Below are 25,879 nucleotides of genomic sequence, written 5' to 3' on the forward strand. Positions count from 1 at the left end.
AGTTCTGCTACAAGCAGGCGAGGATGCCGCTTCCAGGATCCATCATAACACACTCAACCAGAGCTCAAGCCTCATCTACAGCCTTCCTGGAGAGAGTGTCCCTGCAGGATATCTGGAAAGCTGCCACCCGGTCATCGGTGCATACCTTCACGTCCCACTACGCCATCGTCTGGCAGGCGAGAGAGGACGCGGGATTCGGCAGAGCGGTGCTGAGGGCAGCTCACCAGTAACTCCTACCCACATCCAAAGGTATTGCTTGTTAGTCACCTGTAGTGGAATGGACATGAGCAAGCACTCAAAGAAAACAAAGTTACTTACCCATAACTGATGTTCTTCGATATGTGTTGCTCATCTCCATTCCACAACCCACCCCCTGCCCCGGAGTTGGCAGAAAGAAGGGACTGAGGGGGCGTAGGGCTGGCAGCGCCTCACATACTGCGGCATGTGCGTGGGGCTCCAGGGGGTGCCGGAGCTATCCCTATGGGATCTGCTAAGAGGAAAAAAGTTCCAGGAACCGTGCACAGAGGCGTGCACTCACCTATAGTGGAATGGAAAGGAGCAAGCACTCGAAGAAGAACAAACAAAATGACAAAAGTAGAAAACAAATTTATTGGATGAACAAAATTGTCTAAAAGTCTCATTTTTGGTTAACAAAAGCAGCAACCTACAAAAAACCCTGCATTCCATGACAAGTGTTCATGTCAACAAAATTAATCCTTGAGCATACGTCAACATTTGCATCTTAATCCTAAAATGTTTTTGGGCAAACAAAGTTATATTAATCCAAATAAAAGTGCTTTACATGGACACCTGAAAAATATAGATCGTTTGCTGAAGTAGAGGTATACTGAATATGGGGCTGCCAGCATTTTTCAGTACTTAATAGCATCATCCCTCCTATAAAAATTAACAAGTAAAAATGCTAAGAAGTTTGGAGACACAATGATGGAAAAGCACAGCCAATGGGCCAGTGCGTGTTCAGCTTGGTTATTAGGAAATTCAACTTTATTTTTTATTTAAAAAGCCTGCAGAAAATGAAGCGAATGTAATGCTCACAAAGGTGCTGAAGTAAGAAGTCCACTACTTTATCCACAGAAGAGGGACAATACACAAGCCCACCCTACTGTTGTGCCTCAAACCTGACCCAGAATATTGTCATTTTCCCTGTACAATTTATCTCAGGGTTTTCAGATAAAATAGCACTAATTCATACCCAATTGGCAAATTATAATTATTTTAAGAGACGTGGACACTAGTCCACTGGGAATTAGACTGAGACCATCCACTCAGTTAAGTATGACACGTTTTTTGTATTACAATTTTTCTAATGGACAGTGGCAGCCTTATTGCATTTCAAATAAAAATAAAATGTTAAAAGGGAAGGCAGTTTGTACATTTGTTACCCTTATATAGTATGCAGGATAAGCAATCATTTTGGAAAATGATAAGATATAATGTCTCATGCTTTGAATATCATATTTTTCAATGATGTTTGTTTACATAAATGGCTTTAACCACAATTTGTTCTTTTGTTTTCATGATCCCAAATATAATTCAATTCTTGGAAAAGAAGTGACAATTTTCTTACTATATTTACTCTGTGCTTATTTGTTAGTTTACACATCTGATCTTTCCCCTCACAAACATACACAAGTGTATGTATTTAAATAACTATGAGATTGCATTTTATACCATGATTTCTATTCATATGTATCCTAGGCTTAATAAACTCCTACTATGTCTTAGCAAACTTTTAGTGCATCAGCTGTGCTGTACTAAACTTAATTTCTATCATTTCCATCATAATCAGTATAACCCTGATATCCACTGTTCCTCCTCTCATGAAGATTACACATCTTCTTCCACATGGACTCCTGATGGAAACCAGCACTGAAAGATCTACCCAGATGTCCATGCTGTTTCTTGGTCATATTGTCTTCGCTCTCAGATTTGGCAATTCCCTGTGCTTGTGGTTGCATATCTCGTCTAATGTTTCCAAATGGGAAGTTCCATGGACCAAACCTTTGCCAGTTAAGTCTCTGAAAGGCAATGATGCAATGCAGATTTCCTCCTACCTGACAAAGGCAAGAAGAGTTTGTTAAAAAGTGTGCAGAGAAAATTACTTAATTATCTATTTAACTAATATTATCTACAAAAATCTTTTGAATATTTATGTGACAAACTGCTTTAGTTTCATTTCTTCAACTCTTTTACTAACTCCCTTCCTTTACTAGCTCCCTTCTACACAGTACTTACGTTTCCCTTTCTAGGGATCACTGGCCAGCATAACCTAGCCTCTGCCTATCTTTGTTAGCCATTACACTTTCTACCCAAAATGCACAGCCACCCACTTATTTCTGTCCTCTTTCTACTCATCTTCAGGTTTTCTTCCATGCACTCTTCCTTGCACCTAGGACCACCTCCTCAACTCATTCCACCATGCTTCAACCATCTCTGCCTTCAAGTTCCTTCTTAAAATTAAATTCTTCTCAGAGGCCTAGTTCTCCGTAAGAAAGAAAAATTACACAAACAACGAAAGCCATGGAACAAACGGAGATTCATGCACTTTTTTTTTTTGTCAGATCCCATGTCAGGTAAATTTAAAAATTTGCTACTGCATGAAGATAAAATCCCACTGCACTAACAATGATGGGTAATTTTATGGCCCAAAAACATTACACAGTAAAATGATATAGGAGATCAGATACGGAGAGACAATAGCCTGGTCCAGCATATTCTACATCCTACCAGGCCTAAATTCTTGTGCTCTGCAGTGTCTCTTTTAGCATCTGTTTGGCTGTCTGAATTTTAGCAGCATTCCCTCTCAGCAACAGTTATACTTAATAGACAGAGATTCCAAGGCCAGACAGGACCACTGATCATCTAGGATGACCTGCAAAACCCAGGCTGTAGAACTTGCCCAATAATTTTCACTCTCCCAGGCACAGCAGCCATGGGATTTGAACTCTGACACAGTAGGTGTCTTCACCAAAAGTTAAAGTATAGCTTCTCAAGTACAGCAAAGTATGAATAAGCTTGTTGGGAAAAAAAATCTACTGTAAAAGCTCTTTCCCACATCTTAATAAATCAATACTACCTTCTTTGTTTTTCTATACTGTAGACCCCTCTCTAGGTGCCGAATATCCAAGTATTCTGGATTTTGAGTGTTCAAGTCAGTAACAATATCTGCCCACCTACAAAATAAAATTAATTAACATGTAGAAGAGATCAGAAAACCATACATCACTAGCATTTATGCAATTACACAAATAAGTCATTTCTACAATTTTTAAATGATACACATTTACCTGTGAGAGAAAGTGAGATATGATTGGGAACATAAAATCAATATTAATGTTAATATTAAATATTTGAAGTTGGGACATACAATTTAAGTTTTAATAACAACACCTACAGATCGTACTGTGAACGTTACCACTATTCATTGCAATGGAGGATGGTGCCCAAAGTGACATGACTACAGATAGCAATATAAAAAACTGGGACAACACTTTACAGTAAGAAGAAGTGTGGAAAGAAAAATATGTATCCCTCTGTCTCCCTTTACTGTTCTTAATCTCAACCTCTCCCTCTCTAATCTAGTTTTTATCACAGGCTTCTCATGCCCATGCTCTCACAGCCTCAAATCAAAGACTTCATTCCTCCCTGCTCTCAACTCTGCCAAATCATTATCTTCTCACAGTCCCTTAGCTCCTTCCAGCCAAACACCTCCCCCTACCTCCCTATAATCAAGATGAAGAGGATTCCTTTTCTTCCTACTTAACCTCTTGACAGCTCTGAACCAGTTTCCCTCAATTATCCCAGGCTCAAGACACCCTCCCTCCTTGACATGATCCTCCTGGCTTAGAAAATTCATACCCTGGTTCAGAACTCTCCTCCTGGTCGGTCAGCCACCCAGCTCAGAAACCCTCCCCCAGTATTTGTTGCTGGGATTGAAACAACCAGAGCTTTAGCAGCAGGGAATGTGTGAAAGCTGAAATAGTGCTGCCGAAGTCAATATTCGTCCTCTGAACTTCCTTCTTGTGCTGCCTGAAGATCTCAGGATAGGTCTACACCTAAAACGTTACAGCGGCAGCATTGCAACTGTGCCACCATAGCACTTCAGCGTAGACACTACCTACACCAACAGGAGAACCACTCCTGTCAGCGTAGATAATCCACCTCCATGGGAGGCAGAAGCCAGGGCTACGGAAGAATTCTTTCCATCCCTGAGACATGTAGCTATGCCAATGTAAATTCACTGTGCAGAATGCCCCAAAAGTCCTCTGGTGGGAACCAAGGGTACTGCATTCTGTAGTACATCAGCCGGACTATAACTATTTTTGGTAGCGTTTAGTCTCATTAGGCCAGAGTGACCAATTCCCCCGTTCACTGACCGGGCCTTGGCACACTGGCCAAATACATTTCTGAGTCTTAGATAAAGGGACAGATATGATTAGCTATGCAAAAGTCTAACAAGCACAATTCTCAGAATAGTGGGATAGAACACGGGAGTGGGGAGGAATGCACAAGGTTTTATCTCCTTACTGTCAGATTTTTCCAACCAGTTCTGTTTCAATGGGTCAACATATCCCACAAACAGTCAGGAGAAAAAATCAGAGAAACTGACTTTGAGCAAGGGGTTAGACTAGATGACGTCCTGAGGTCCCTTCCAACCTTAATCTTCTATGATTCTATGAAACCTTTTAGTTCAGTTACCATGTTTTGGGTGGGAAATGGATTTTTCAGAAATTTGGGGGAAAAGCTGTTTCCTCCCTCTAGAAACTGGCATCAAGTTTTGTACATCCAGCAACAAGTGAGACTGAGAAAGCTGTTCAGTGAATCAGTTCCAACTGAGACATCTAAGATGTTTTATTTTTGTTCAGAAAATACAGCTTCCTTAAAAAAGAGCTCTGAGTAACACCCTTTCTGAGTTTCCAATATTCTCTATTTAGGTTTGTCTATTTAGACTGTAAATCTCTAGGGCTGGAATCTGATCTTCTATACATTGTACTCAAGCTAACATTGTTGACATGTTATAGATTTGATGACAGAATTAGTAACCACAGGTCTAGTATAATATGAAATAATTGAAAGCTGTCACTAAAACCTTGACTTTTCCTGAAAATATTGAGTACTCCTTGAATCATGGAAGCTACAATTAGTCTACTGCCCATGCCTGACTGGAGAAGGCAGTTCTCAGAAGATGCTGTATGTTTTAAGTACCTATATTCTACAAGTTAAAAAAGGTATATTAACTTACTTTTTACAGTGAATGGTTGGGTGTTTTCTACTTGGTTCTCCAATTAAGATCCAATATTCCACTTCTTGTTGCAAGAGGTGACCTCTGTTGAACAAAAAATACGATTCTAGTAAGACTCAGCATGCATATTGCAATGACAGAAGACAGCATATTAACTTGCTATTGGTTTTTAAAATTTTCTGTTGACATATTTTACAGTTCGTGTAGTTGAGACAAATTACAACTGGCTACTGAACTATTAAATAATGTATTACCCATTACAAATTAGCAGAATAGATTACCTAAGTGATTTAGGAGAAACAGGGCTTTGATTTCTGGTCCAAACTCATGCTTCACACAGGAAACAGTTTGAAAGTGACAGTTTGTTTCTTTGAGATAAGGAACATCTTGTGTTGTGACACATGCCACTCCCCCCTCCGCCAATAAAAACTGATGTTGACTGGCTCAACAGGGAATTCTGTCCAAATCTCTCTCAATAGAAGAATGGTGACCACAACATAAGGCCAAGTGTGGTATATATGTAACGATGAAAACTGAAGGCTCCAGAAAGCACGTTTAAAATAGAACAAACTTTTTTCCTCACCATCCCTGTTCTCTGAGAGTGCCTCCAAAGATCTTACTTTTTCCTACTCTTAAAAACACACTCCTAGTGTTGTTACTATCCAATGGCTGGTCAGCAGCCTATGTGAAAATTGGTGGCTTCAATTAATTCTATAGAAATACTACTCCCATTATATAGATGGAGAACAGAGATACAGGGTAGATTAAATGACTTTTCTTAAACAACAAAAAACACACACAGAAGAGGTCTGTGGTTGAGCTGAGAACCGAAGTCTCTTGAGTATCAAGTTTTCCTTTCACACTTTAGAGACTTAATTATTAAAACCCACATCACAGCTACAAGATAAAAACAAGTGGCCAAGACTTGCTTCAGAGACTATCAACAGCAGACCTGGGAAATCTATAAAATAATGAGACATTCCATTTTCACTCAGGGGCTAGCATTCTGTTGCTATAGCACTTTCAATTTATGTGTAAATGTAGTGTTAATTTGCAGTCACCATTTTGATGGAAGATTCCCATAGGGGCAAGCATAATGACAAGATACTTACCTGTATGCTTTACTAGCTTTTACAGGGGTAGCTTCAAATCCAATTGGACAAAAATAATGATTTTGACAATGATAGATATAGGCCATCGACTCATCTTTCAGTCCTTGTGTTAACTTTACCAAGGCCCCTGCAGCTACAAAGAAAGGTCTGATCATTCTCCAAAGTGCTTATAATCTTGCATTCAGTATCAAGCAGAAGAGACCAGCTAATGTTCTTATATCTGTTGGTGTTACATTTATTGCTGCACTGCACAAGCAGCAGCATAACAACATTATGGGAAAAGTTTACAATAAACAAATATATTTGATTTTTCAACTTGTTTCTTTCAGATCCCATTCTCTAAAAACATATTACCCTGAAACAGTTACAAGAACAATTGCTCTAGAAACAGCACATAATTGAAATACTTGCATTTTTTTAGATCTGATTGAAGGTGTGTGTTTTTTTTCCACCTTGCAAGAGAGTCCTAATTAAGGACAAAACTATATCAAAATATTTTAAGGCTGACAAAAGCAAGAAAGTTCACAACCATTCAGAGGAATCCCACTGCCTTTAATTCCACTGACACCAGTTAATAAAGCATTTGTAGTACACAGCAAGCACGTATTAAAGACACCTGTAATTCTTAGCTCATTGGTTCCCTGACATTTTCATATAAGGAACCACTTCCTAAATCAATGATATTTTTGGAAAACACATCTGAACCTTGACATCAACATATTCCTTAACCCAGCTATAGTGCTTGCAAACATGAGACTAGAACACAAACAAGAAAAACTTGTTTTTCCTTTTAAAGAGTAGAGATAAAATGTTATTTCCTCTCCATGGGTACAGAATTTAGCAAATTGCCCCTCATAACTGCAGTGGGGATTGCTAGCAATCTCCCAGATCCCTTTGCAGCGTGGTGCATCCTATATCTTAGCTACCCCTTCACTTTGACAGTTTACTACCTAAAATGGTTTTTAAAAGGTTAAGGTATATTTTTATATGCAAATTGTAATCTTCGGTTAGAGGCTTATATGCCTTATACATTCAGAAAGGAAGGTACAATCTGACGCCTGGTCTACACTTACTGCGGATTTTAGCAGCAGTCAACAGGAGATATGCAAGCTGTACTTAGCTTGTGTATCTCCCATCGACTTCCTAACGTCTACCTACCACAGCGTCTCCACTGCACTGAGCTGACAGGAAATGCCCTCCCATTGACACAGTGCTACTCTTCTTGCCACAGTGGATTACTGGCGGCGACTTCCGGGTTCGATTGAGCAAGTCTTCACTGCCGCTCAATCAAACCTGCAAAAATTAATCCTGAACCACTGGCAGTGCCACTGTCAGTATAGACATACAGTGTCTGAACAATGCTGCTCAGAGTATTATTACTGGTAGGATAGAACCAACTGTAGAATTCTTAATGTTGGTGGGCATTCTGCCCAACAGACATCTTGCTTTCAGCTCAACATTTGAAGTTTGATATATGTCTTTGCATTAATGGGTTAGAAAAAAAAAAAAAAAAGACCACTATAGATTTATGTAGTAACGTTATCACTTATCTAGTTCACACATGCTGCAAGTATTTCCAATCAAATTTGTTGCCTCATCTGTTATGATTATTTCAAGGAAAACGCTCTCATTTGATGCATGACAAGAATAAAACATTTTATAAAATGTGTGGCATTTTTAAAAAGTGCATTGGCTGGTTAGTATTTTTATGTTGTAAGTTTTATGGATCTATTTTGTATAAAGAATTCCCAAGTGTTAAAACATACCACCTGGTGGGATATGCTATTAAGATAAATGCACATCTTGAGAGCGTAGCAAGATACAAGTTGGGAAGCCAAAGGCCTCTAGCACCTTAGAAGTGCAGCTATTTCATAATCGTATATGAAGTATGTTATTTTAGTTAAAAGGAGGAAAAATTGAGGAGCAAGAGAGAGGAGGAGGAAAAATAGAAAGGTTAGAAAAGCTATGCAGCTCAGAGCAAGATGTTGTTCTGCCTGTAACTGCACAAGTTGGGACTTCAGTAACACAATTAAATTGTCATCTTGATTCAAACATTTTTACAACTACAGTTTCCCAATTTACATACTAAATTAGTGTATACGATTAGCTACTTACCAGTTTCTCCAGCTGTCTTGTTCTTCCCATGGGGTTTATATAGAATATATGAACATCCTTTTACATGGAAATGATCATTAATTTGTCTAAACCATCTGAAACAATAAGACTTGTTTTAAAGATTTGGGTATTTAACAAAAACTAAAACAGGAAGTATTTCCAGAAATTATTTTTTCTTCCATATTTTTCTCTTGTAGTGATTGAGAATATAAACTCACTAGGACAAGGACAGTCTCCTAATGTGTTTATACAGTACTTTGCTTAAAGGTGGCCTGGTCTCAGTTAGGGTTGCTAAGTGCTACAGTAGTACAAGTAATAAATAATTCATCACAAGAAGCTGGATGGACCAGAAGTCTGGTAATGGGATATACAACTTTTTCACTTTTATCTTACTAGTTCAACTCCCACACAGATCCATAATGAACAAAGTTCTTTCAGGTTCAGCTAATTAGAGTCTCACTCCAATTCCTAAATAGATCTGCATATAAAAGGCAGCTGGCATCTTTGCTGATGTCTTAAAAGAGAGACAGGACTGAATGGATGTGGAGAACTGACATGGAGACTGATGTACTGCTAAAAACAAAGGTGAACCAGGGATTTAAAAAAAAAAGGGGGGGGGGGACATCATCCCCCACAGGTTAGTATTTGGGTACACTAGAAGAGTAACACAGGGAAGATTCACAGCATAGGTAGTGGTAATGCAATGAAAATAGAACTTCAGTCTCTAGTGACTAGAGCCATCAATTTAGAAGCATACAAAAATACTAGGACAGCAAAAACAATTCAGGAAAAAAGCTATTAAAAACCAACTCTGGGCTCTATTGTTAGAACACTTAATGTTTGTTTCATTGTTCATGATGTTTTCTGAAATCTCAATTAAAACGCACTGAATTAGTCAGAGTATGTTATTGCTGTTTTAATCATTGAAATCTAATTATTTTCGTATTAGAAAATTACTCTATATATTAGCATTTCTGTTGCTTCAAGAAAACAAATTGTACCTCATTAAAGTTGTATTTCCAGTAAAGGGACCAAACCTAATTTCCTCAAACGGAGGTTGAAAGCCTAAAATATGCAAGGCTTCATCTTGAGTAATAGGTGGCAGGCTGAAAATGAAAATGATAATCATTAATTGTAACTAATAGAGTATTTAGATAGCCATTTTAGGTTTCCTGAATCTGAAATGGAATAGAAATGACATACTTTCCAGCTCCTAGTGTGCTATATAAATAATTCCAGCAAGATACTAGAGAGGAAATTCCACAGGAAGTCTTGTATTGTGGTCGGCTAATACAGTACCTGAGAAGAAAAAGTAAATTTTCTTTATTTAGATAGATGCAGCTTGCTGCACTTTCATTTGTGACAATTTATCCAAAAGGTCTAGTAGTGGGTTTTTTTTTGTTTTTTAAAAGTATTGTCTTACTGGTGATTTATTTTAAAGGAAAGGCAAGTCTAATCATCCATACATGAATTTAAAAAATCTGGAGTAAGCAAGCCAACTTCTCTTTCTCTTAACCCAGGAAAAGTAAATAAAATGGAAATCTGGCATATTTCACAAACAGAAATCTCACATCAATTCATTTGTTGACCATTTCTAAAGCTAGATGATGATATGGATCCCATTCTATCAATGTCTGTGCTGAAACCACCAACTTAATTCACAAGGGCCTAATAACCACTGGAACAATTTTGGAACAGAACTGAAATAGGTCAAATCTACACCAATGATCTTGCGGAAAAGATTATGTGTATCCCAGTAACAAAACCTTAAGCCAGCCTGCCTTTAAAGTCAATAGCTTTCTAATACTATAATTCCTTACTAAATTGCAACCCTTTGGAACTTTACCAATGGAGATGACTTTAGGTCACAGATTCCCTATATACTAACCTTTATTTCCCATAACACAGAAACCTTCTGAAGGGTTAAAATTAGGTTAGTGGTTTCAACCCAGTTCTTAGTGAACATTCTGTACTACATTCACAGTTTTATATGACTGATAGATTTTGTTCAAATATCCCCAACTACAAAAGAAGGGTAAAAAGTCAGAATAAGCTACATTTGTATGTGAGAGTAAATTTACACATTGTCTGCTCATGCTAATGGGCTCTCACTTTTTATTAGTACCTAATTCACCAACATTTTTTTAAATTAAAAGTAGGAGTTTCCTAATATGTAGGAAATGTAAACAATGCTACATAGTATCTTGATGACAATAAGGAAAAAAAAAAACACAAAGTCATTACAAGACCCACACTCCCTCCTACTAATTATCAGTTCTAATTCACTAACTATGTTAACCAAAAACAGCGAGAGTCCCGTAGCACTTTAAAGACTAACAAATTTCTGCAGGCATAAGCTTGTTTGTAAATATTCTTGCTGGCTGTTTTATTTTGAACTTTAGTGTGTAATTGTTTGTTGTTCTTTGTTGGATAGAAGGGTATGTGGGATCTGTTAAACATAGAGAAAAGTTCCAGAGGGGTAGCCATGTTAGTCTATGTACAGCAAAAACAATGAGAGTCCTGTAGCTCTTTAAAGACAAACAAGCTTATAAATTTGTTAGTCTTTAAAGTGCTACAGGACTCTCATTGTTTTTGCTGTACATAGACTAACATGGCTACCCCTCTGGAACTTTTCTCTATGTTTAACAGATCCCACATACCCTTCTATCCAACAAAGAACAACAAACAATTACACACTAAAGTTCAAAATAAAACAGCCAGCAAGAATATTTACAGACAAGTTCTGCGTACTATGGTAATCTTAATTGTGACTGTTAAATACTACCATCTTCTGAGGTCGAGTACTTTCCGCTGCTTTATTTCTTCAACAGTGGAATGCTGAGAACACTCCCTGTATTGTTTGCTTCTTTTGTCCAAAGCTTTTTTCTTTGTTACTTGTTTCTTCATGTTGCCTGCAAGATAAATTTTAGAAGCAATTAATGAATGCTTAATATACAAACTAAATATCTCCACTATAATGCCCTAAACAGAAAGCATTCAATGTCTTGGTTAGAAGTATAATATGCTGTATAGATAGAGGTGTACTGTGATTATTTCCATTGAAGAGAAAAGTTAGCTTGTAAACAGGAACTGGCAACAGCTTTGGGAAGCATCAGTAAACTGTGATATACTGTTTACACAATACTGTAATATGTGCTAATCTCTGTAATCACTTATTGAATGGATTAGAATGTAGGTCATCCTGCATGGCCTCCACAAATATTGTGGGCTTCCCTCACCCCGGACAGGAATTGGTGGCCTCCAATGACCTCTCCAAAGCCATCTTGGTGCATTAGAGAGAGAGCAGAAAACTGACAGTAGCCTTACATCATACATCTAATTCTTAAATCTGATCTTTTTACTGCTAATCTGCATAAGCAGCATCTTTTGTCTCCAGCACTAACCACCACAGTTCCTGCCTGGAGTGCCTACGGACATGCAGAGAGGAAAAATATATCCCCAGGAACTTTCCCTTATTGCAAGTCACTGTTCACACATTCTCACCTCCTAATCAATGGTTGTGAATAGGTCTCAACTACTCTAACTGAATAGACTTTGCTTATATCTACCTTCCCCATTGCTGTTCCTTACCCTTGGATGTGTATGTGTGTACACACACACACACACACACACACACACACACACACACACACACACACACACACACACACACACACACACACACACACACACACACACACACACACACACACACACTATGTGATTTCTATTCCTTACATCTGATTTAGTGGGTTACAGCCCACAAAAGGTTATGCCTGCAGAAATTAAATATGTTAAAGTGCTACAGGACTCTCGTCGTTTTAGCTGAGAGAACATTTTCCATCTTGTATTGAGACTATTCTATTTCTGAACCAAAGTGAAATATACAGTGGTATATGTTTTGGCAGAATTGAAACTACATTTGTAAGATACATATTATCCATACATCTTATCAAAACAGCACTACATGCATGCATAAAGACAAAGACAATAGCATTGTATTAAAAAAAAGTGTTTAAGAGCTGCAAAGCTTGTTTCGCAATCATTAAGCTAAGTTAGAACTTGATTGATCAGCCAACTCATAAGAAAAATCTAAAGTAATAGCTCTAGCCATGCACAGGGATTATAGCCAGATATAAGAATCAGTGGTGTATGTATTCATGGTCAATACACCATTAAAATCTTTGGCTAAGCAGAAAAATAAGCATATGAAACAAGAACACAGAACAATGGAAAACACAGTTTCCTTAACACTGTATACATACACAATTCAAAACACTTGAACAGTGTATGGGAAATGATGACCTCCCCCATGCATAATAATTTAATTTTATAAAGATAGCATTTGCTTTTGTCAGTATTCTCACAGGAACCTTTGGGCAGTTTTTCAAGGTAGCTGGATAAAATCTGAAAGTCACAAAACCAGCAATTTCATCTCTTAAAAATTCTTCCCTTTCTGTCAGCTCTAAATAGTTTTATTTTTCAAAAGAGTGACAAAATGAAATACCAAGAGAACACAATAATAAAGTATTAATTTCCCACCCCTCAGGTAGAAAATAGGCTGAATTATATGAGCACATAAGCACACAACACCTTGTATTATTTCTACACATCTTAAATGCTATATCAAGTATGAATTACTGGGTTCTACACAGGAAAGCACAGGTAGAGTAAGGAAGCAAGAGCCACCAGGTTGCAAAGGCACACTGCAGCCACTACTCTCCTGGCCTGACCCACTCCTATCCTAGCCCCCCAAGGCCAACATCTGTGCAACCAGCACAAAGACCATTTCTATAGCACACATATGGCATGCACATTCCTTTACTAACTCCAATGCACGATGTAAGTAGGGAAGGATCTTGCATTGGCCCTCCACGCCACACATGAATTTCACTCATGGAGCATTTTCTGAATGGTTGAATGTTGTAATGTCCTACCTGTTCTGTTTTTGAGATTTGGGGTCACTCCATTGAACTCTGATTTGTCAATTTCCCATGCCAATGGAAGCTTTCCAAGACTACTAGATAAATTTTCCAAGGTAGTGTCTTCATTGTAGATTATCTCTGAAGCTCCACTTTGAATGCCAATGAAGTTAGGTGTAGCATTTCCAACATTTAAAGCAGCACTATCTGGTAGGCAGGCACTAACTGTAGCACTTGGACTTTTACGAATAGACGGTACCTGATTTAAAAAAGCATAGTCTGAGCAGATGGTATAAAATTTTTCTTGGGTATGAGTCACAGGACATCCCCATGGATAATGCCCATCTCCAGTAGGACCCAGTGATGCAGCAGAAGCATCTGAAATGTGATATGGCTTTACATCATCATGAAGAGTAGCTTCTGGAGATTTTTTTTCAGGTCTATTTTCATTGTGTCCAGAACCATTCTTCCTTTCACCTTCTGCAATGTTAGGCATTGAATGATACTAAAAAGTTTTGTCTGGTTAAGAAGTGTTCAGCAATTTTCTTTAAATAAAAATTCAGCCTACATCATTGCCTGCAAATTTGCAAGCTACCAATAAGGTACCTGCAACACGGGAAAAGCAATAGTTACCATAGCATGCCTCAGCTGATAAACAAGCTATACATACAAACCTTAAACAAAAACTTTTATTTTAAAAATTGCAAACAAACAATGGGAGTTGCATTACTTTTCAGAATATAGAATACTCTGCACTGCTGTCCAAAAATTTGCTTTCTATAAGTATTACTAGGATGCTGCTACAAATAGACCTTTCATTATTTGTGAAATGTTAACAGTGAACTCTGTGCTGACAGCATACTGAAGACAACCCCCAGCAAGTTATTTTTTAAAATGATTTAGGATAAAAAAGTAAATAGCTCTTCCAGAGGAAGTAAGCATATGCATGAAAATTCAGTTTATTATTTCTGCCAAAAACATCTGGAACAGTAATCATACTATATACTTAGATTTCAAAGCACTTTCCAGTCATTACTGAATTAAAGAGATATCAACTAAAAAAAGCATACTTCTCACTGAAAATCTTATCTATTTTTGCTATCAGAGAAACTCAGATTTATTGTAACTAGAAGAACAGAAACATTTCTTTTTCAGTTGGTGTATTTACCATCACTTTGTGTACAGTTAGTTTCACTGTCTTGTTTGTATAATCACTCTGTCTTCTCCTTTATTTGTGTCAGTCTTTCACATAGCAACAGAGGAAGAAAAGGTCTGGGACTGGGATTTGGTTTTGTTTGGATGCTAGTGTGTGTTTGTTTTATACAGACAAGAAAATGAGGCAGATATACTACTAGAAGCTACTTTTAATTATAGTTTTAAAATCAAGGTGATGGTGTCCTTGCAAACATCCACACCTCTGCAACCTAGATAACAATTATGAGGAAACAGACAGAGAAGAGTTAATGTGCATTGCTGTTGTAGCTGTGTCAGTCCCAGGATATTAGAGAGACAAGGTAGGTGAGGTAATATCTTCCACCTTACCTTTAGCTGTGGTATTTCAAGTACCTTTCCAAGACCTAAAAAAGAAATATGTGCGGCTTGAAATCTTGTGCTCTCCCCCACAGAAGTTGGTCCAATAAAAGTTACTACCTCACCCATCTTGTCTCACAGAAGAGGTAAGTGATTTGTCCAAGAATCAGAACCAGAGCCTGGCAAGACTGATTTCTAGTACCTATACTTAGCCAACAGACCATAACCCCTCCCCGATACACTATTTTGGACTTATGCACTGTAGACAATGCCGAGCAAGGCTGTAGTTATGGCAGTTTCGGCCCGCAGTAGATATAGAGGCCTCGCCAACATTAGCAAAAAACGTGCATATGTGCTACCATTTTCGGGTCCCAATCCTGCAAAGTACTCTGTGCCAGCAGCTCCACCATAAAACACACTGCCGACAAGGCACAGCCAAATGCTGCTACAGCCGCAGCCCTGCTGCTGCACAGCCACACAACCGGGGCTACCCTGGTTTGTACCGAGCCCGGGACCAGGAATCTCGGGGCAGCGCGAACATTCCTCCGCTGGCTCGCGCGGCGGTCAGTAGGTTCCAGAGTGAACGCGCCGGTGGGGCGAGGATCCAGAGCAGCCGCGCAGGCCAAGAGGAGCCGGCGGCAGCTGCAGCAGCCCAGCCCAGCCCAGCCCTGCGCCCTCTCGCACCCCTCCCCCCGGCTTGGCCTCGAGAAGGGGCATGACGGGAAGCCTCGCGCCGATCTCCGGCCGGGCCGTTACCTGTATAGCGGCTCCTGCGTCTCGCTCTCTAGCTCGGCCGGCGGCAGCAGCGGCCAGGCCGTGAGTATGAGCGCGCAGCCGCACCAGAAACCCCCGCACCATTGGGCGCGAGCTCCGAGTCCGACTCACCTGCTGCACCTCCCCGCCTCCTAAGCCCGGCTGCCTGGGACATACCAAACCCCGCCAGAGAAAGCTGGGGGACCCGGGCAAAGGAGAGGGGAACCCAGACGGCAGCAACGTCCCGTAAACTCTGGATTCTTCATGACAACCGGCCCAGCGGCGGAATTTAATCGCGCCAGGAGTGGAAAAGAGCAACACGTCTCCCCCCTTCCCCAACCCGCAATGGTATCGGCCAACGCTGCTGCTGCTGCTGCTGCTGCTCCCTTCGGCACTTCCGAGCGGGAAACGAGGGGGGGGGGCTTGGAAGTGAGGGAGGGACAGTTCATCCAATGAAAGCGCGGCGGGGGGCGGAGATTACTGGCCGGTCCGGGCGATGACGGGTCGGCTGGACTGTCACTCGGGCGCTTCGGCTCCTCTTCGTTCGGCTCGGACTCGGCGGCTGTGTGCTCAGCTGCTAGGGGCGAGGGAAGGGAGCTGCCGTTTCCCGGCAGTTGCCCCCGCGCGGCGGGAGGCTCTGCGCTTCTGGCCTGCTACTGAAAACGGGTCTCTCCCCCCCCACCAGCTTCCTGACGGCTCAAATGTAGCTGAAACAGGGACAGCGAGAGACTCCCCTGACGCTTTGGGGAGGGGCTCTGTGCAGCACCACCACATACACATGAACTACAAATACATTCATTCACTGGGCTGTCTCACAACACAACCAAAGCTGCCCATCTGCCACGCGGGGGGGCTGATATTACATTTTTTATAAAATCCACACACATCAAAGGGGCAAAAAGCCATGACTGTCTAGCAGAGAGTTTGATGCTACGCATTATAAAATGGTGTGGTTAAGCTTTATAATCCACAAGTAGAGCAATCCCTAGCCATACGGGCACTGCAGACAGTGGAAAAGGGCCTGTGCTAGCATAGAATGAGGTCTCAGACTTTGGGGGGGGGGTTGTGGCCCTTGGTGATAGGGAGGAGTGGGCAAAGAAATTTTGACCCCTTTTGGGGAGCACATCTGTGCCTGTGCCCTGGGAGGAGCTCATGCTGTCCCCCAGCCCTGGGGGGAGCAGCTTGCTCATCCCTCCTCCCCTGGCCCCAGGGAAGGGTTGTTTGCTTTTCCCCCCCACGACAGCGCTGGAAGGAGCAGCTTACTCCACCACCAGGGCCAAAGAGTTCTGTGCGCCTCTGACAATTATTTGGGGGGGGCTTACCCCTGTTGCACATGCCCCTGGTGATAGGTATAGCAAACTCACTGAGTTTTCCAGTGTCTGGCGGTCCAATCAGGTCTGTCCAGTGTGCCACTCGGGGAGCGGGAAACATCCAACGTCAAAGCCAGAATTTTATGTGACTGCTGCCAAGACTAATGTACATCTTAGAATGGAGAGCATCTGCCAAGGCTTCACTCTTTGGAAGGCTTGTGGAGCTATAAGCTGGCCAGCAGCCTTGGAAGCACACACTTATACAACAATTTTGCTTCCAAAGCATGTTTCTTTGAGCCAAATTACTGTCATTAGGAGAGCAATAGTACTGGCTCAGACTTAAAATAGATTAAATGATTTAAACTTATTTTAGAAGCTAGTTTGGCAATGGCAGGCTGTGCCTCATTGTGTTTTGTAGACCCATGCACAGATGCCCCGCTTATGTGGGAGATGTGGGCTGAGAGGCTCCGTAATCTCTAGTATCATTGCCCTACCCTTCCACATTCTGTGAATGTCTCTCTGTACAGTAAAAAGAAGGGGGAAATATTTTACTCTGTAGAATCACAGGGTATGTTTTCACTGACTGTGGCAAATTCGCCGCCATCAGATCGATCTATCTGGATCAACTGAGCAGCAGTGAAGACTTGCTCAATCGATCCGGAAGTCGATTCAATTAAACCACCTCCTCAAAAGGTGCAGCGGAGTGGAGACAGTGTGCAGAAGAGGATTTAGGATGTCGACGTAAGTTACGCAAGCTACTTTGTGTAGCTTGCGCAACTCCTGTCGACTACCGCCGAATTTTCCCGTAAGTATAGACCAGGCCATAGAGTATAAGGCCAGAAAAGACCACCAGATCAGCTAGTATGACCTCCTGTATATCACAGGCCACCAGCACCCACCCACTAAATCCAACAACCAAAATTAGATTAAAGTATTACAACCCTCAGGAGACTAGACTACTATGTGCCACAGGCACAGGAGAATATGGGAGATTGAGGTGCACCAGTGATTGAGGCCCCCGATAGCAGGGAAATGATTAAGTGAGATATACCTAAATAATCCTGGCAAATGACCTGCATCCACCCACTGCAGAAAAAACTGTAAAGTCTCTTGTCAATCTGACCTGGGTGGAAATTCCTTCCTGACCCCACATATGGTAATCACTTAGACTCTGAGCAACAACCATTCAGTCTAGCACATGTAGGAGAGAATGCTTGGTACTACTTCAGAGTCCTGCCTTCCATCAGAGGAAATAGGTAACAGCCCTCTCCCCCAGAATCCTTCTTGACCCCTGCAGATGGCTGGCTGAAACTCTGATGTATGAGCTTTTAAACACACAGGACACATCTAACTCTATAGCCATGATATTTCCTTTTTAAAATAATATTGCTCTCAAAATTCTTCTCAATATAACATTCTCTGAGTGTTACAAACTTATTCATAATAACATAAAAAAAAATCCATCAAAATAAGGACCCCTTCTTGGAGATTTAATTTACTGTGTATTTTGTGTTTCAGCACAAAAGTAATAATATAGATTTTTGTTCTTTTAATTATATTTTAGGTATATGCATCTCTTTCTTGATGGGCTTTTTGTAGATACTGTTATTGAGAATAGGAAAAACACACAAAGAATGAAGCCTCGGTTTTTGGTGTGAGGGTATCTCTATTTTTCTTACCAGCTTATGCACTGTAAAGAGAGTAATAGGATTTGCAGCTCTTCTGTCCAGGGCCCAGTAAAGAATGGTTACTTACCTTGAAATTGTTATTCTTTGAGATGTCTTGCTCATGTCCATTCCCAATTAGGTGTGTGTGCGCCACATGTACTGGTGCCTGAAATTTTTCCCCTAGTGGTATCCATAGGGCCAGCTCTAGCACCCTTGCATAAAGCTTGCATATATGGTGCATAAGCGCTTGCATATAGGGTGTTGTTGCATATAGCCCCCCCTCTCTCTCCCCCCAGTTCCTTCTTGCTGGAATTCTGACTAAGGGGAAGGAGGTTGGGTGTGGAATGGACATGAGCAACACATCTCGAAGAACAACAGTTACAAGGTAAGTAACTGTTCTTTCTTCTTTGAGTGCTTGCTCATGTCTATTCCCAATTAGGTGACTTACCAGCAGTACCCCTGGAGGCAGGCAGGAGTTCATGGATGTTATGTTTGTAACACCGCTCTGCCAAAGCCAGCATCGTCACAAGCCTGTTGCGTGATGGCATAGTGGGATATGAAGGTATTGGCTCTACAGATGTCCTGTATTGGGGCGTGCACCAGGAAGGCCACTGAGGACGTCGGGGCCCTTGTTGAGTGGACCCTCAGGGATGTTGGAGACACAACTCCTGCCTGTTCATAGCAAGCTCAAATATGGGCTGTGATCCATACCGAGCTTCGCTGGGATGACACCAGTATCCTTCTCATCCTATCGGCAACTGCAATGAAAAGCTGCAAGGATCGATGAAAGGACTTAGTCCTCTCGATGTAGAAAGCCAGATCTCTCCTGACATCGAGAGTGTTGTAGATGTCTCTCCTCAGCAGAAAGATGTCTTGGTTGACATGGAAGTGGGAATTCACCTTAGACAGAAATGCTGGATAAGGATGTAGTTGAATTGTGTCCTTGTAAAAATTGCATAGGGGATCTCTGAGGTCAAAGCCTTATTCTCTGAGACCTGCCTTGCCAATGTAATGGCTGTGACCCTTCCGTGTCTAGGGCAGCCACCTGAAAATGCCAAGGTCAGGGCAGTCTATAAAAGGGAGAGCAGGTTCTCCCAGCACTGGTGGATGGCACTGAAGCTGAACTTCCCAACCAGCCACAAACTGTGCTTTTGATTCCCCACACTGGTTATCAAGAAGCCAGTATAGAAATACACATAACCCCCTTTACTGCATTCCAGTCTCCGGCTCCCAATCAGCCACTAGGTCCAGTAAAGAGACCAGTTATTTAAACTCTGTGCTCTTTACTAAAAGGTTCCCTCTGACCCCAAAGGGTCAGCCACAGTACCAGATCAATATAAGTTTAGATCTTACCCAAAATACCACGCTGCCAGCCAATCCTTTAGTAACTAAAACTAAAGGTTTATTATAAAAAGAAAGAAAGAAACTATAAGAGAAATGTTAAAGGACTAAAGCAATCAGATACATACAAATGATTTGAAAGTCCATATACATCAGGTTTCTAGAAGAATTGTGGAGTTTGTAGGCTTGCATAGTCCCTCTGGAATACATCCAATAATTGGATGTGTCTCAGTCCTTTGTTGCATGGCTTCAGTTGCAGATGGCTTGATCCAGAGGTAGATAGGTGCTGAAAGCTGAACAGGAACGACGACAAAATGGATTCTCCAGGCTTTGCTTTATATACCCTCTGTTCTTGCCATGCTGCTTGAGGGATTTTACAGGAACTAAAATGGAATTCAGAGTCACATGAGCAAGTCCTGATGACTCATCTGGTGTATCCCTGGCTTTTCCCCCTGGGCCCTTGCATCTGGGCCATTAAGCAGGCTATTGTTCTGCAGCCATCCTGCCTGGGGTGTGTCCCATACAGCACAATTTGAAATACAGATATTTCAACCATATCCATAACTTCCATTACACGTAACACATGAACATAAACATTATCATCTTACTTAGCACATTATAGCCTTTCTAACAGTACCTGACATGGCATATCTTACATGAATTACTACGATTTTGACATACTGATGTCAAACAATATACTAAATGCTCCCCCCCAATCCAGCCAGCGTGACACCCCCAACGCCAGACTGGTGTAGAAGGGAGTAATCAGGGCTCCTGAAGACACCTCAAGGGCCCCCCTGATCCAGCCAGTGTAACAATGGCTACCGGGAATGCTACCTTCCAGGACAAGTACATAAGGGAACATGAAGCTAAGGTCTCAAATTATGGCCCAGTGATCCTGGAGAGAACCAGATTCAGATCCCATTAGGGAGCTGAGTCCCGTATTGGTGGGAAGAGCCTTTCCAGGCCCTTGAGGAATCTGGCCGTCATCTCATGCAAAAAGATGGTTTTGCCCCGTACAGGAGAGTGAAAGGCAGATATGGTTGCTAGATGCACTTTAATCGATGAGACGGCTGTGACCCATCTGTGCCCAGGGTAGCCACCTGAGAATGTCAAGATCAGGGCAGGCTGTAAAAGGAGAGCAGATTCTTCCAGCGCTGGTGGGTGACACTGAAGCCTGGCTTCCCAACCAGCCATGAACTACTTCTGATTTCCCCACACTGGGTATCAAGAAGCCAGTCCACAAATGCCCACAGCCTCTTTTATTGCATTCCAGTTCCTGGCTCCCAAATCAGCACTAGGTCCAGTAAAGAGACCAGTTACTTAAACTCTATGCGCTTTACTACAAAGGTTCCCTCTGACCCCAAGGGGTCAGCCACAGTACCAAATCAATATAAGTTTGGATCTTACCTAAAATATCACTCTGCCAGCCAATCCTTTAATAACTAAAACTAAAGGTTTATTGTACAAAGAAAGAAAGAAACCATAAGAGAAATGTTAAAGGATTAAAGTAAATCACAGGTATACAAATGATTAAAAGTCCATATACATCGGGTTTCTGGAAGAAATGTGGAGTTGCAGACTTGTGTAGTTCCCTCTGGTTCACATCTAGTACCTGGATGGGTCTAGGTCCTTCAGTTCAGTTGCAAGATGAATTGATCCAGAGGTAGGTGTGTGTCTGCAGACTGGACAGGAGCAAAGACTAAATGGATTCCGTGGTTTGATCTTATAAACCCCCTCCCCCGGCCATGCGGCTTGTGGGCAGTCACAAGAACCAAACTGGAGTCCAGAGTCACATGGGCCAATCCTGGTGACTCTTCAGATGTGCCTGAGGTCCAGAGTCACATGAGCCGATTCTGATGACTCTTCAGGTGTGCTTGGGCCCCTCCCATCTGTGAGTGTCTTGATGGGCCATTCAGCAGGCTATTGTCTTGCTGCCTCTCTGTCTGGGGTGTGTCCCAGCCAGCCCAAATGGACATACACAAATAGCAAATACATTCATAACTTTCATTTCACCTATAATACATGAACATGAGTATTATTATCTTACTCAGCACGATATATCCCCCTAACAGTACCTGACATGATATATCTCACACGCATTATCATGATTCTGCCATACTGATGTCACACGATATACTAAATGCCCCCCTACTCAAGCCAGCCCACATGACAAAGGCTAACCCTTGTTTCAAATGAAGCAAGTAGTCCAAGATCTTCTGGATAGGTGACTTAGTTGGAAAGCTATCGTGATTAGCTACCCAGCAGGTGAAGCACTTCCACTTGGCCAGATAGGACATTCTGGTGAAAGGTTTTCTGCTATCCAACAGAATCTGCTGAACCTGAGTAGAGCAGGATTGTTCTTCCCGGCTTAGCCATGGAGCATCTATGCGATCAGGTGCAGGGAGTCTAAGTCCAGGTGGAGCTGATGACCATGATCCTGGGAGAGGAGTCCAGCTGCAACGGGAGCATCCACAGGCAGGCTACTAATAGCTCAAGCTACATCCCAAACCAATGTTGTCATGGCCATGCTGGGGCCACCAGGATGACCCATGACTTGTCTCTTACTTTTATGAGGACTTTGTGTAGCAGCATTGGTGGGAAGGCGTACCTGAGACCGTTCAACCAACGCAGAAAAAAGGCATCGATCAGTGAGCCATTGTCGAGCCTCTTCCGAGAGCAGAACTGCTTGCATTTCCTGTTGTCCCTGGTGGACAAGAGGTCCACCCAGGGAGTGCCCCACCTCTGGAAGATGAGATTGACCACCTCCAGGTGTAGTGACCACTCATGGTGAGAGCAGAAGGACCTGCTGAGGCGTTCTGCTAACACGTTCCTGACCCCAGGGAGATGCACCACTTCAAGGTGAATGTTGTGACACACACAGAAGTTCCACAGACATAAGGCCTCGCAACAGATGCCTGGGAATTGGGCCCCCCTCACCTGTTGATATAGTACATTGAGGCTGTGTAGTCCATGAGTACTTGGACTACCTTGTTGAAGAGCTGAGGTAGGAACACCATGCAGGACAGATGAATTGCCCTGAGCTCTCTGATATTGATATGTAATGCTCATTCCTCTGTGGTCCTGATGCCCAGGGTCTTGAGGGAGCCAAGGTGAGCTCCCCATCCTAGTTCTGAGGCATCTGAAACCAGCGATAACATCAGTCACGGGGCCTCGAAGGGCACCCCTGTAAGTACATATTGCGGTTTTGTCCACCATGACAGGGAGGCTAGTACCCATGGAGGGACCGTGAAGATCATACCCTGATTATGCTTGGACGGGGAATACATCATCACCAGCCACATTTGAAGAGGCCTGAGGTGAAATCTGGTGTCCTGTACAAAATAAGTACAGGCTGACATGTGTCCCAGCAGGCTGAGGCATACCCTCACAGTGGTGAGAGGGTGGGCTGATATTCGGGCTATAAGCTCCAACATTGCTAGGAACCTTTCTTCCAGTAGAAGTGCTCTGGCTCATGTAGAGTCCAGGATCGCCCCAATAAAATCTATCCTCTGAACTGGAACGAGTGTTGACTTCTGCTTGTTTATTAGCAGGCCAAGTGCTTGATAGCTGCTTCAGCCTACCTCTATGTTGTGCTGGACTTGCATTCTCGATCGGCCCCTGATAAGCCAATCGTCCAGGTAAGGGAAGACCTGCATGCCCCGGTGTCTGAAATGGGCCACAACCACTGTCATGCATTTGTTAAACAACATGCTGTGATTGAAAGGCCAAAGGGGAGCACTGTGAACTGATAGTGGTGTGCCCCCACCACGAATCGTAGGAACCTCCTGTGTCCCGGGAAGATAGAGATAAGGAAATAGGCATCTTTTAAGGCGAGAGTGGCATACCTGTCGCCTGGATCCAGCAATGGAATAATAGTGGCTAGGGAGACCATACGAAACTTCAACTTCTTGAAATATCTGTTGAGGCCTTTCAGGTCTAGGATAGGTCTCAAGCCTCCTTTTGCCTTCGGAATTAGAAAATAATAGGAATAAAAACCTCTTCCCATTAGTTCTCGAGGAACCACTTCCACTGTGCCCACTTATAAGAGGGGGTGCACCTCCTGGACAAGAAATTGCTCATGGAGGGGTCCCTGAAGAGGGATGGGGAAGGAAGGTGGGAGGATGGAAGTTAGAACTGAAGAGTGTGTCCAGCAGCTACTGTATTTAGCACTCAGTGGTTTGATGTTATGGTAGCCCAGGCAGAGAGGAAAGGAGTAAGCAGGAAAAAAATAGTAGGGAGGCTGGATCCCGGGTGATGGCTGATAGGTCGCTGTCATGTGCACTTTCCAAAGGCCTCTTTGCCTCCTTGGTGGTGGCAGCTCGAGCCCGACTGAGGAGCAGCAGATGACAAGTTGCCCTGGCGTCTCTTGTAACCACTATTTCTTCTTTTGTAGGGCTCTCCTCGGGGTTGCCTCCCATATCTCTGTGGTTGCTGGGGTCTGAAATGTCTCCTGTCAGATGATGGAGTGTACAGTCCTAGGGAATGCAGTGTGGCCCTTAAGTGCTTCATCCCATGCAGCCTAGAGGCTGTCTGCTCTGTGAACAGGGTTATACCGTCAAAGGGGAGGTCCTGGATGGATTGTTGGCCCTCCAACGAAAGGCCAGATGATTGAAACCAAGATGCCCTTCTCATCGATACGGCCGACGCCATAGTCCTGGATGTGGAATCTGCCGCATTAGAGGCTGCTTGGAGGGAGGCCCTAGCTACTGCCTTTCCTTCCTCCAAGGTCACCTTGAACTCTTGTCTGGAGGACTGCGCCAGGGAGTCTGCAAATTTGTCTAGTTTCTGCCAGATATTGAAGTGGTATCTTCCCAGCAGTGTTTGTTGGTTAGATACCCATAGCTGTAGGCGTGTGGTAGAATAAATCTTGCACCTGAATAGATCTAGTTTCTTGGCCTCCTTATTCTTCGGGGTGGAACTCATTTGGCCCTGCCTGTTCCTCTCATTGGCAGTTGTTGCCATCAACGATCCTAGGGAGGGGTGGTGTAAAGATATTTGAAATTTCCAGCACCAGTGCATGTGGTGCACACACATCGAATTGGGAATGGACATGAGCAAGCACTTGAAGAAGAACCCGGACTGGTTTCAGTAATATGTCTAGGGTCTCTTTTTAAACTAAAATGTGTGATCCAATTGTGGCAGTCTATATGCTTATGCTCCTGACTTTTACTAGACCATGATAAATTTTAAGTAAGCCTTGTGAGATATCGTTTGAAAATTCATAATCTGCTGAATACCATTATCCCATTAAAATATGTATAGTGACACTATATGCAAAGTTATATTCTACTGTATGATTGTTACAGAAATATGTAATTCCGGGTAACACCCACAAACCAGGTTCTCAGAGACAAAGATGCACTAGCACCTCAGGCCCCCATCACCTACCTAAGCAGCCATTCTCCAGCAATAGGGGAGCCGTAAACAAGAAATTTACATTTTATCACAGGGACGATTCAAACCTCAACATGACTCAGCAAGGATGTTTCTAGCACTACAGACTGAATTATAAAGAGGGAGGAAAACACTTGACTTCACCTCTACTCCTTCCATATTTCTGCTCATGACATCAATGACACTCAAAGAACTGAACTAAGGGGGAGTGGTCCCAGGCTGAAAGAAGACACAGCCTATGAAATTTACACTAGCGTATGATGAAACTAAACCTTTGCTTTTAAGTTCACTTAGCTTGTTAAGTAAGGTATTAGCTTATGTTTTACTTCTTTATTTTCTTTTGTAACCAATCCTGATTTTTATGCATCACTTGTAATCACTTAAAATCTATCTTTCTGTAGTTAATAAACTTGTTGTTTTATCTTAACCAGTGTGTTTGGATTATAATGTGTGGGAAACTCCATTTGAG

The 25,879-nt window shown here is 42.2% G+C and overlaps 1 protein-coding gene and 1 long non-coding RNA gene across 8 annotated transcripts; one reads left to right on the forward strand and one right to left on the reverse strand.

The window, feature by feature from the left end:
* Positions 1-586: 586 nt before the first annotated feature.
* On the reverse strand, positions 587-16,002 carry BIVM (basic, immunoglobulin-like variable motif containing). Of its 7 annotated transcripts, none has more exons than XM_067536876.1 (11): positions 15,828-16,002; positions 14,955-14,989; positions 13,428-13,671; positions 11,276-11,402; positions 9,694-9,789; positions 9,492-9,596; positions 8,491-8,585; positions 6,376-6,508; positions 5,264-5,347; positions 3,098-3,194; positions 587-2,075 (listed from the first exon to the last, which is right to left on the reverse strand). In XM_067536876.1, the coding sequence occupies exons 1-11, from the start codon at positions 15,868-15,870 to the stop codon at positions 1,782-1,784; spliced, it is 1,353 nt and encodes a 450-aa protein (XP_067392977.1). In that variant the 5' UTR covers positions 15,871-16,002; the 3' UTR covers positions 587-1,781. The 7 variants fall into 7 exon arrangements, with proteins under 7 accessions (XP_067392977.1, XP_067392976.1, XP_067392971.1 ...); XM_067536875.1 differs by having other exon boundaries at positions 6,376-6,502; positions 13,428-14,018; positions 15,699-15,936; XM_067536870.1 differs by having other exon boundaries at positions 13,428-14,018; positions 15,699-15,936.
* Positions 16,003-17,009: 1,007 nt separating this feature from the next.
* Positions 17,010-17,258, forward strand: LOC137145909 (uncharacterized). Its single transcript, XR_010917792.1, has 2 exons — positions 17,010-17,150; positions 17,190-17,258. It is a non-coding gene; the product is annotated as an uncharacterized lncRNA (long non-coding RNA).
* Positions 17,259-25,879: the final 8,621 nt, after the last annotated feature.

Source organism: Emydura macquarii, unplaced genomic scaffold, assembly GCF_026122565.2.
Source record: "Emydura macquarii macquarii isolate MOO-44397 ecotype Brisbane River unplaced genomic scaffold, CSIRO-AGI_Emac_v2 contig_3671, whole genome shotgun sequence".
Classification (NCBI taxonomy): domain Eukaryota; kingdom Metazoa; phylum Chordata; order Testudines; family Chelidae; genus Emydura; species Emydura macquarii.